Raw genomic sequence first — 12,696 nt, forward strand, 5'->3', positions numbered from 1 at the left:
GCAAACCCAATATTATATTATATTATTGATCTCATATTTATGTTTTAATGCTGGTATGTTGTATATAACCTCGCTGCCTGACAGCTACTGATCATGGATGGGAAAGTTACTTTGCAAAATAATTAATTACAGTTACAGTTTTTCTATTTTAAAAAGTAATTAATTACCGTTACAAGTTATTGACTCTGAGAAGTAATTCGTTACAGTAATTACAAAAAAAAGTAACTCAAAAGTAACTTGAAAATAATTGAAAGTTACTTTTCCAGTAACTGCAACTGCAGTAATTTAAAGTTACTTTTCCAGTAACTGCAACTACAGTAATTTAAATTATTCTTAAGTTATTTTTGAGTTGCTTTTTTTCTAATTACAATTAGTTTGTAGTTACAGTTACTGAAAAGTAACTTTAAATTACTTTTAAATTACTTTTTTCAAAGATGTAACTTTTTAAAAAGATATAACTAAGTTAAGTTTTAGTTACAGATGGATAGCAAGTAACGAAGTTATGTAACAGTTACTGAAAAAAAAATAACTCAAACTGTAACTTCGTTACAAATACGGGTTATTTCCCATCCCTGGTACTGATGTCTTAAAGATTATGTCCATATTGTGGAATACTTGATTTAATATGTTAAGTTTTATAGCTTACTTCTTAGTGCTTATAACTTAAAGCTTAGTGATCAAAGCAAAATTGTGGACCAGACATGATTGGTTAATTTGCTTACTGCTTACATCTTACTGCCACACATTTTTATATGTGCCACATGGGCTTTAGCCCAATCGGCCGAACACAGACATACACGAACACGATCGTGCTTATTTATTTACGCATCCCCGATGCATTGTTGTGCATTTCGGTTGCATCGACATGGCGCGTAGATAACGTTTGCAAAGCCAATATCTAACGCACGCGGTCGAACACACGTTTGACATTGACGTGATGTTTAAACAATGTTGATATTTCACATGCACATGCATTAACACATATTTGCGCTCACGGTCGCATAAAAGTAAAAAAAAATGTACGCTGTTTGTACAATGCGTATTTGTAGAAGTGGCGAACGCGGTCATCGTCTGTATTATTCTCAAGCAAGGTTTTCTATTGCGTTAAAATAATGATTCTCCACGAAACTCTCTCTTTCTTTATTCCATGCCAAACAAAATGTAACCGTTCCATGTGCACAAGTATTACGGAAATCGTAATTAAACGCTGAATTTTATATAACGTTCTTCTCAGTAATTATACTTCGTTCCGTTTGTAATTTCCTTAGGTAGCTGGTATTTTATTTAACTACCTTTTAATAGTCGACGAGTCGTCCGAGTTAAAGTTCCTGTGATACTCACTAAAATTCATTCGTGCCTTGAACTTCCTTTTAACTACGGAATAATTAAAATACTTCAATTAGATGAATTCTTATCTTCCCGGCCAGATTTCTTTACCCCCGCCATGCTTTGTCTTGCTTTATACTAAAATTGATGTAACAAATATTAATCAATCAGAAATATCTCTTTTATACATAAATACAAAAAATAGCATATATCTAATATAAAACAAGAAAAAATATTTTCAAATAAACTATAATAAAATAAAAATTATATAATAAAAATTGTACTTTTGATTATGTAAGAAAATAAAAAAGTATTGCGTGTATAGTAATTCTTTGATTTTGACAATCAATGTGCTCATAGTCGTGATATTATCACGTCACTGAACAAAGATTCGTAATTGCGCTTTAATACCCACAATCATCATCATTACTTTGACATCGCCCGTGTAAAGTTAGTAACGCACGCGTATATTGCGAACGAACTCAAACATAATATCCTGAAAAGCACTCGTAACTCTATTTCGTTGGGTCACATACCTCGTACACGGTCCCAGACCATGATACCGCAATCTACCTTTACTGTTCCTAGTTTGACAGGTGTTTAATATTACTGGAAAATTTGGATCTCTACTCATATGATATACAGCGATGCTTATAACGTATAGAAATAAATCAAGTTGTTAACAAAAGCAAACGCAATCGAAACTTTTTCTGAATAGATAATTCATCGATTATATTTGCAGTACTTGCAGTCTAATAAATATTTAAAAAATTCTCTTCTGAAATAAATACAAGCCTTCATATTAAGTTCTTTTACTCGAATGTCAATGTTATTTATATCCGTTAATTAATATTCACAGAAATTATGAGATTGCGATAGATTCATAAAAATAAGTTTTTCACTGAAGATGTCTGATTTAACAGCCACATAGTCCAGTGATCATATTAAATGAGAAAAACAAATGTTGAGAAATGATGGGCAAAAAAAGAATAGAATTTCCTGAAATCATATTGCCTGCGATTTGAGCATCCGGTGCTTTTCAAGCAGAAAGAATAACCGTCGGCATCGATGTCGAGCACGTGGCGGTAATCTTCGAGGATAACCCGCGTGTCAATGTTACAATCGATCCGAAACGTAAACGTCCTTCTCCGCTCATCGAAAACCGCTTGTCACTCTCCTACTGTCATGAAATACGCGTTATGGAGAACAACTAGGCACATCACGAGCGGATTTTATTGACGTCCTCCTGAATTCTTCTCCGGCTTTTCCGTCGGCTTTATAATGCAAAACGTCGGATTCTCGGCGCACTCATATCGCGGTCTTCCTCGTCGTAGCTTCCGACAGCCGCTATACCGAAGCAGCCTCATAATGTTCACATGACGGGAACTAGAGGAAAACGCCGCAGGTGTTTATGCACATCGCAGTGCCTGCCTTTCCGGATAACGTGAATTAATAAAAGATGCGTCAATCCGAGGACGCTTAACATTGCGAGAAATACAATATTTTTAGCAGCCTATTGGCATGTACTATATAGTACCTATGATTGCATATATCGTAGTAATGGATACTATTTCACTGTCAGGGTTAGATCTGTTATATTTATATATATATATATATAAGGAAATAAAAATTCTTTCAAGCGACTGTTTTACAAGATACATTATTAATTATAAGCTTAATTATCTTAACAAGATACACATAAATAAGTTTCCTTAACAGATTTAATAGTATCAACTTGCTTACCAATTCACAAAATAATATAAGCTTAATATATTTCATCAAACTAACATTATTTATCATCATTTTGACAACAAAGGACGTCAAATAACGTCAGCTTGTTTAATAAGATATTAAATATATAACTTATTAATGAAAATATTACTTATTATAACTTATTAAACAATTATCGTATTTTATTGAAATGTGATTTAAACAAAATTTGAAATTAAATTTTAAGAGAAATTATACTATCCAGAGAATTATTATGTAAAAAATGTAATCTCTATGCTCTATTACCACATAAAAATGCGTAATATGCGTAGCAGCACGTCTATTAAAAATTAATATCGACTTTCCGTCGTCGGTAAACTTTTTCAAACAAATATGAAACTGATATTTGGATTTTGGACATGTAAAAATCTGGTATCTCATTTCCGGCAGGTACGATAAGCAAACAACGCTGGTACAATCTAGCAGACGGAAGTTCAATTTTCTCTTGCGATACGTCTACATAAATAATGTGTAAAATCGTGAAACTTTTCAAATTATGAGATCGGTGTGTACGGTGTGGATAGTGTCGAGGAGTTGGCAGTTAATGCGTAATTTATTAAGATACACGACCCGTTTAGTCGATACAGAAACAAGAGATGGAGAAACGAGCGATCTGAGAAAACTTATCGCCGCCTGTTATCGGAGACAGCACGCTTTTAAATATATCTCAACAAGACGATTTATGGTACCGACAGATTTATGAGAATGTCCACATGTCCGTTTTAACGATTTTATATCCAGCCCGACGGTACTTACGTCGTAAAGAGCCAACGATCGCATTAATCACTACAGCATTGTTGGGTTATTCGATCGCATAAATTCATCAAGAATCAAAAATAGATTAACCAATAATCAGAGTCGGAAATGTCATTTTATAAAAATATAGCGTTAATATTACCGTTTTTATTAACTTTTGTAAAAAGTAACTTGTTACTTTTATTATTACTATAATTTTAAAAAATGACGGATTATCGTTATTAAAAGCTGAATTCCAATATTCGCTAGTACATCTACCGAAATAGCCCAAGATACAATGTACAGAATATTCTTCAATACTTAAATTTCTGATCAAATAAAATTTTTCTATTCAAAATAATGCGAAATGTTTCTATCAAAATTAGTGTAATCTATCGAATAAATATAAAGATAATAAAGAATTATATGAAATAATGATAGAATAAATAATTGAATTGATCACTGTTACTGTAAAAATGTAATGACATTATTGTTATAATTTTCAATAACCTGTTATTTTTCAATCAATAAATAAATATATAAATGTATACGTTAATATATATAGATATATATATATATATATATATATATATACCATATATAATATATACACGATATATAGTTTTCTATAAGATCGTTATGTGACTATACAACGATTAAGAAATAAGGACCTTAAACAGTCAAACTAGTGTTAAAATAATTCTGTATGAATTTATATATTGCACATGAAGAGCAGACTTTCAAAATGCGTTTTATCCTAAATTTGTAATTTTTAGAAAATGAGAAAAAAACATACGCACACAAGAAAACTGCACACATTTTACAGAAAATAATATGTTTCAATTAATAGGATGTGAGGTATTAAACAAAATTGCTAAACAATTGCTAAAAATGTTAAATAAATGTGTTTTGTTTGTCTCTAATTAAAAAACATAACTCATTTCAAAATGTTTTTTCAGCATATAAATTAACGATGAAAAAATGCTTTCTGAATACCTCAAAATAACTTATAACATGAGTTTTTCAACACTGAACATTACATCATCTCTAACTAAAAAAATGAAATTTTGGACAAAATGCATTTTGAAAGTCTGCTTCTCATACATGTTGTCCATTTTAAACTGCGCATAAAAATTATTTTTGTCTTGAATAATCAATCTTGAAACGCAAGCCGATTGAACTACTATAGTATTGTAATATCACAAATTAAATTGACAAACAATTTAATAATTCGATGCTCTATTGGCATCCTATTAAAGAAACCTCACAATGTATTGAAATTCTATAAATAAATTGCAAAAAATATCACTTAGGCCGGGAGTCGAGTCCACATCTCTGGCATTTCCATACAAGCGTCTTAACTAAGACTTTAGACTGGATATATATATATATATATATACACACACATATAAATATATATAATATGCAATCAATATCCTGAGTATCCTAACATATGCAATTGAACTTGCAACTAAGAAATTCTATTATTGTTAAATCAGACGAACAAGACATAAAAGCTATAGTATAACATATATAATGGAAAAGTATTAATTGCACGCAATGTTCATTGAGGTTTTAAAAATATACCTAATTTCTTTAGAATTAAAAACTAAAGAAATAAAGAAAAATTATTTGCCGAATACTATTTGTCGTGCATACCATTTGACTAATCATTCGATCAATAATGAATAACTATAGATACTCGTACTTAATAGTTTTATTTAAAAATGCATGTTATGCGCATTTCAAATAGTTCATATTGTACTATTTTATCGTGAATAATTTACAGCTTTTTGCATAGATAATATAAGCGCGTTTTACATCGCATTGACAGTACTATTTGCTGACATCGTTGAAAGAATGTGGATTAAAGTGTATACATTCTTAATAATTGCAATTTTGTATGTAATAGTACAGAATAATGTGACATATGCTAAAAGGATACTGGTTATATCAAATATACCGTCATACAGTCATCAAATATGTTATCGTGGTCTATGGTTAGAATTGCATAGACAGGGTCACGAGATTGTGTCGATCACTACAGACCCTATAAAAAATTCTTCTTTAACTAATTATACAGAAATTGATATAAACTATTTTCATAAAGGCTTTCCTGAATATAAATCGCTACCATATTCCAGTCTCACCACGGCGTATCTTAATTTACCGTTTCTAGAAGCAGAACGAAATGTTATATGGTTTGTGGGACATATTCTAAATCAGGCGGTTTTTAAAAATTCAGAAATGAAAAAGTTATACGCAGTTGACAGCAATGAACACTTTGACGCGGTTATTGTAGCGCAGGGTCCCACAATTTCGCTGAATGCTTTCGCGTACAGATTTAACGCTCCTCTTATAGGTAACCAAAAAAACAACACAATACTATTATTAATAAATAAATTACAAAACATTAAATTCATTTAATTTGAATCAATTATTCGTAATGAGATGATGATAAAAGATAACATGATAAATAGGTATTTCAAGCTTGGATGCATTCAATCATTTGCGCTATACGTTTGGATCCCTGATTCTCCCATCGCATATTTCAAATTGGCAAATCAATAAGCCAAATGAAAGAAATATGTCATTTTGGAGAAGACTTGTCAACTTTTATGAAGTGTGGAAGCAGATGTATTCCTGGATGAACGAACATGTTGCTATAGAAGATGCGATCGCAAAAAAGTACTTAGGAGAAGATCTACCACATATCAATGACATAACGAGAAACATGAGTATATACCTTGTAAACAGACATCCAGCGTTTTTGCATGGCAAACCCGAACAACCGAATGTCATATATTACTATGGTTCTCACATTGCAAAAGTACCGGATGCTCTGCCAAAAGTATATATATGTACATACCTACAGCATGCATGCTTATATAAATACATATATACACATATTGCATTATATTTTCCGATTTTCTCAAATGAGATTTAATAACGCTGTGTGTTTGTGCATTTACATAACCATTAGTCTCGTTATGTTCGCTAGAATGTAAAACAGTTCCTCGACGATTCGAAGGAAGGATTTATTTACGTCAGTCTTGGAAGCAATGTTAAATGGGAGGAGCTACCAAACAATACGCTTGAAGCTTTCGTTGACGGATTCTCCGCTTTACCATACAAAATTGTTTGGAAATTAAATCCCGATCTATTACCCAGGAAATATAAAAATATACTAACGTTGCAATGGTTTCCCCAGCAAAGTATTCTCGGTAATATCATAGGTGTAAATATCTTATACGTTTAATCATTTTTGTGTTTCTATCTTAAAATTAATAATCCATGCAATTTGCGTTCGTTTCACTTGTAGCTCATCCAAATATCAAGTTATTTATTTATCAAGGCGGCCTTCAAAGTACTGAAGAAGCTCTTTATTACGGGATTCCACTTATAGGATTTCCCATTATATGGGATCAAATGTATCAAGTGCGAAATGTAGTAAGACTAGGTATTGGAGTTCATCTTAAAATTAATACTCTGTCAAAAGAAACCGTTGAAGCTACTATACGTGAAGTTATAAGCAACACAAGGTACTATATTACCGCGTAAATTATAATATTTAATAAACTCATCCTTCATATTCTAAATGATAATTAATGTATGTAATATAAACATAAGTTTTATATGTCTCTCTTAAAATGTAACAATATTATTCTTTATTTTTAGTTACAAAGATCGGATGCAACATTGGAGTAAAATTTTTAGAGATGCACCGTATGATAGTATTCAAAATGCAGTACGATGGATTGAGTACGTGATACGTCAAAATGGAACGCCTTTCTTACAAAATAATCTTTGCGATGACCCATGGTATCAACGATACGATTGGGATATCATCGGATTTCTCGCCATAGTACTATTCATTGTATTTCTTATTTCTATATGGGCACTATTTCTAATTTTACGATTTCACTTACAAATAATATTGCACTCTCTGTAGTAGTTTTATTATCAGTTTTTATTGTTAGAGAACATATTAATGTTATTAATCCCTGATTTACGCTATATAACAATAATTTTATTAAATTACCTTGAAGATTTTTGTCTTCATACATAGTTTCTAAGATTATCTTATTAAATTATATCAAATAATTTTGTAAATAGAAGTTATAATCAAAACAAAATATTTTGTAAAATATTTAATAACAATAAAGCATCATTCAATATACAGATTACATCATAATTCTTAATATTTGAACAATGATTTAAAGAAATTATTATTACAATATGGCGCACTGTCCGGACAGTTTTGTGACTATATATATAGTGTCTATATAGCATTGCTTTATCTTGAAAAATGATAATATCTTAATTACAAGTTTTACAGATAACATGTAAATAACAAACAGAATATAATATATATAACTGTGCCCATATCCATCCACAGATCTAAAAGTACAATTAAACATCAAATTGAAAACGTTTTTATGTTATATTTATTATTATCATTTTATATAATACGTTCTAGATATACATATAGGATAGATTAAATGATATACATAATGTATATTATCCACCCAAACGATTTCTTCATAATTCTTTCATTATGCCATTCTTATGGATGTCATTAATATAAATAAGCTGTGATAACTAACTTGATAATATTTTAAACTTTATACAAGTAACTTCTAATTTCTATAAATCAGTCTACTTCAGAAAAGCATTCGCGAATTAGTGGCAAAATGTTAAAGATTATTTGTAAAATGCTTATTGTTCTATTTTTGTGGTCTTTATTGGCAAATAATATAACAAATGCTGGAAAAATACTCGTGATTGCGCCTACACCTTTGTACAGTCATCAAATAGTTTTCCAGTCGTTGTGTTTAGCCTTAAATAGACGCGGACATGAACTGACCGTAATAACTCCAAATCCGATAGAAGATTCAACATTAAAAAATTATACAAAAATAGAATTTCCGGATTTATATTCTTTACTTCAACAATATAAACAACAAATAACACGGCTATCGCTAATCGACTTAATGAAATTTGGATGGGAAATAACACATCAAATAAGCAAACTGATATTTAATAACCCAAAATTTATAGAACTTTATAATAGCAATGAGAAGTTCGACGCGGTTATTCTAGAATCAATAAGTTATCAGTCATTATCTATTATGTCATATAGATTTAACGCTCCTCTTATAGGTAAGATGATCTCTGCAAGTAACATGTACAAGGTATCCTACAAATAATATATATATTATATTGTACAAAAAAAAACGATCATATTTTCTTAAACTTCAATATAATAAGGAACGTATTGCTTACTCTAAGCGTATAAAAGTATAGATCTTTTTTTTTTTAAAGATACTCAAAATGTAGTGGAAAAAAGGGATTGATATCGATTAATCGATTATCTAGGAATTATAACCATGGGCATACACAATTATCATCGATATGTTTCTGGCAGTCCTATACATCCATCACATTTGTCAAACTGGGAAATAAATACTCTAACTGAGGAAAATCCGTCGATTTGGCAAAGATTGTGGAACTTTATCGAAACGTGGCATATTGTTCATTATTTTATTAATGATTTTATAAAGAAAGAACAGGAATTGGTTAAAAAACATTTTGGAAATGACGTACCATACATCATCGATATAATGAGGAATATGAGTTTGCTGTTAGTCAACGAGAATCCAATACTCGCATACCCTAGACCCGAACAGTTAAATGCAGTATTTTTTCATAGTATTCACATACAAGAACCGCCACCTTCTTTACCAAAAGTATATATAAATTTAAAAAATAATTATTTTTCTTAAACGAATTATATCGAGATAAAATGTTTACCTATTACTAACTTCTATTATTTCGTAATAAACATGCGTAATGAATTTAAATCCGGACAAGGACTTAGGACAATTCCTAGATAACGCAATGGAAGGATTTATTTACGTGAGTCTTGGAACTGTTACCACCTGTCACACTTTACCGAAAGAAACGTTGAGGAACTTCGTTGAAGTGTTTTCGAAGTTATCTTATAAAATAGTTTGGAAATTCGAGTGCGATGAGTTACCGGGAAAGCTCGATAATGCATTTATCTCAAAATGGTTTTTACAGCAAAGCGTACTCGGTAAAATTAAAAGTGTGAAGTCATTATTTTACGATCAATAGTCCATTTATACGATGCGCGGCGCTAATTATCTCATTTGTGCAGCTCATCCGAACATCAAGCTATTTATTTCTCAAGGAGGAGCCCAAAGTACCGACGAAGCTGTCTATTATGCAGTTCCAATTTTAGGAATTCCGAATATGTCCGAACAAGAAAACCGAGTTCGACGATTGGTCTCGTTGGGCGCCGCAATAAGTATTAAAATACACGAATTATCCCAAAAACGTCTTAATAATGCTATTCATCAAATCCTTAACGATAAAAGGTATTATGTATATATAGTATATTAATATTTTTAATTAGTTGTCACGTCAAATATTTGACATGCAAATTTTCATTTAATCATGTATAATTGACAAACTAGTTTGTAAACTTTAATATTATTTTTAAATATACATTTGTAATGTAAATAAATTCTTCATAAAATGTATATAACATACATGGTATATCAAAAGTTTAGAAACAGTCGAATATCTCGAAAATGAAGCATTTTTGAAAAAAATGTTTTGGACAAAAATTGTAGGGTTTAAAAAGATCTATTCACTGATCACATCTGTTCAATCTTAAGTGGCATCGCCAATGTCAGATCAAGGTCAAACGGATACAATCAGTAAATAGATCTTTAAAACCTTACAATTTTTGTCTAAAACATCTTTCTCAAAAATGCTTTACTTTTGAGACATTTGACCATTTCCAGACTTTTGATACACCCTGTATATGTTATATATATATATAATACAAACATATATACATGTACAGACAAAACAATCTTACTGTATGATCATTCGTTTATATCATAATATCATATTAGAAAATTGTAATTGTAAATATAATAAATTTGATACTTTGTTCAGATATTTATTATTTTATTTATATAAAAGTAAATATTATAATGCCTAGCAATTATACAGAATAAGGTATTTAAAACAGGTTATCTGAATAACTCGCTTGTTTTTAACAATAGAAAAGTATCAAACAAAAGTTACTTGATTTCGAAGGGCGCATAATGTGATGTCAATAATTGTTTTATAGGTGGAAGCATAAAGGATAGGCAAAGGTCGAATCTGTTTTTTTAAATGGAATAATGTTTTTTTATTTATATTCTGATAGACCATTTTAAGACGAATACAGTATTTACATTCTGATAGAGCATTTTAAGACGAATACAACCTATAATTGAAGATTATTCAAGGTTACGCAAGGTCAATAATGAAAAATAATTAAATAAAAAATAAATTGTTTCAAGGCACTCTTCGAATAACTTCGCGTTTTCTTTGCTTGTTGATGTACTGCTAATCGTTCAAGTGTACCACGTAATATCACATATGTAAATAAACATTGGATCGCACATAGTATATTATCCACATTTACTGATCAGTTTGAATTTATTTATCAATTATCGATCGAAATGCATGTCTTGTGAAATGCGTTATACGAAAGCGGAAAAAGTCTTAAAATGCTCTATTAGAATGTAAATAAAAAAACATATCATTCCATTTAAAAAAAACAGATTTGATTTTTGCCTATCCCTTATGCCTCCACCTACAAAACAATTATTTACATCACATTATGTGCCTCTCGAAACCAAGCAACTTTTGTTTGACACTTTTCTTTCTATTGTTTAAAACAAGCGAGTTATTCAGATGACCTGTTTTCAATGCTTCAACCTGTATATTTGTCAAAACTCCTTTGACAGTCAATATGATATAGAAGTACATTAAAATAAGTTATATTTTACGATCAGTTTTTTGTTTTAATATATTAATATTGAATTAATATAAAATTTTTACATGATATATATTATAAATACATAAATACAGTAAAACTAATACTAATAATTTGTTAATGTATTTTGCAGTTACAAAGAAGAAATGATGCGTTTAAGTTCTCTCTCCAAGGATCAACCATATAATAGCACTGAGAATATAATATGGTGGATAGAATTTGTGATGCGTCACAAAGGAGCAAATCATCTTCGATTTAGTGATAGCACTAAACCATGGTATCAACGTTACGATATGGATATTATTGCGTTGTGCGCCATAACATTATTTATAATAAAATGTGCAATAACGTTGACTATCATTCAGATTATACGTTTCACCTTAAACAATACCGTACTTTATACCCGTCACTAAATCCTGAAATTTTTCAATGTATGTAATAAAAATATTATTGTAATTCGAATTTATAAACAATATTTTTGTTTACTGTAAATTAGAAATAAAAATTTATTTTTAATTAAAAATAATATTAAATAGCTTATACATCATTTAGTTATTATTCCAATTTTTATTTCTTTTTCATTAGATTCAAGATTGGATTAAATTAGCAATACTATCATAATGAGAAAATGGTAAACTTTATGATTATTTTAAAATGATATTAATAAATCAATAATTGTTCTATAATACAACGCAATATTATTACAGCGTATTTAAAATACTATAATAATAATATAAACTATGTATATAATATTGTATATCCATGCATCTAACAATCTTTCTAATAATAAAAATTTTAGTTATAAAATTAGCTTGAGTGCATTTTTTAAATTATCAGATTTATTGTAATACACATATTGTAATAATTAAACCAAATAGTGAAACGTATTTCATACAATTTGATCACATTTATAAAAGCTGTCAAGATATTAAAAAACCTATTTGTCTGAATACAATGCAATAATTTATGCGATGGAATTTATACATATAATGGAACTCAGTTTA

The 12,696-nt window shown here is 29.7% G+C and overlaps 2 protein-coding genes across 2 annotated transcripts; both read left to right on the forward strand.

Moving 5' to 3' along the window:
• The first annotated feature begins 5,691 nt into the window (after positions 1–5,691).
• On the forward strand, positions 5,692–7,840 carry LOC108778430 (UDP-glucuronosyltransferase 3A1-like). Its single transcript, XM_018545609.1, has 5 exons — positions 5,692–6,193; positions 6,312–6,682; positions 6,833–7,055; positions 7,154–7,373; positions 7,510–7,840. The coding sequence occupies exons 1-5, from the start codon at positions 5,692–5,694 to the stop codon at positions 7,781–7,783; spliced, it is 1,590 nt and encodes a 529-aa protein (XP_018401111.1). The 3' UTR covers positions 7,784–7,840.
• A 669-nt stretch (positions 7,841–8,509) lies between these two features.
• LOC108778352 (UDP-glucuronosyltransferase 2B7-like) lies at positions 8,510–12,105 on the forward strand. The gene is made up of 5 exons (XM_018545519.1): positions 8,510–8,994; positions 9,211–9,581; positions 9,706–9,928; positions 10,013–10,232; positions 11,826–12,105. The coding sequence occupies exons 1-5, from the start codon at positions 8,526–8,528 to the stop codon at positions 12,103–12,105; spliced, it is 1,563 nt and encodes a 520-aa protein (XP_018401021.1). The 5' UTR covers positions 8,510–8,525.
• Positions 12,106–12,696: the final 591 nt, after the last annotated feature.

The sequence above is a fragment of the Cyphomyrmex costatus genome, unplaced genomic scaffold, assembly GCF_001594065.2.
Source record: "Cyphomyrmex costatus isolate MS0001 unplaced genomic scaffold, Ccosl1.0 scaffold119, whole genome shotgun sequence".
Lineage (NCBI taxonomy): Eukaryota > Metazoa > Arthropoda > Insecta > Hymenoptera > Formicidae > Cyphomyrmex > Cyphomyrmex costatus.

What these genes read in the sequence shown, in the direction of transcription:
- LOC108778430 (XM_018545609.1), top strand. Translation starts at nt 5,692, where the DNA reads ATGTGGATTAAAGTGTATACATTCTTAATAATTGCAATTTTGTATGTA. An exon ending in TACCGGATGCTCTGCCAAAA is followed by an intron (nt 6,683 to 6,832) that starts GTATATATATGT and finishes TATGTTCGCTAG; the next exon opens with AATGTAAAACAGTTCCTCGA. An exon ending in TCCCCAGCAAAGTATTCTCG is followed by an intron (nt 7,056 to 7,153) that starts GTAATATCATAG and finishes TTTCACTTGTAG; the next exon opens with CTCATCCAAATATCAAGTTA.
- LOC108778352 (XM_018545519.1), top strand. Translation starts at nt 8,526, where the DNA reads ATGTTAAAGATTATTTGTAAAATGCTTATTGTTCTATTTTTGTGGTCT. An exon ending in TTTACAGCAAAGCGTACTCG is followed by an intron (nt 9,929 to 10,012) that starts GTAAAATTAAAA and finishes TCATTTGTGCAG; the next exon opens with CTCATCCGAACATCAAGCTA. An exon ending in CAAATCCTTAACGATAAAAG is followed by an intron (nt 10,233 to 11,825) that starts GTATTATGTATA and finishes TGTATTTTGCAG; the next exon opens with TTACAAAGAAGAAATGATGC.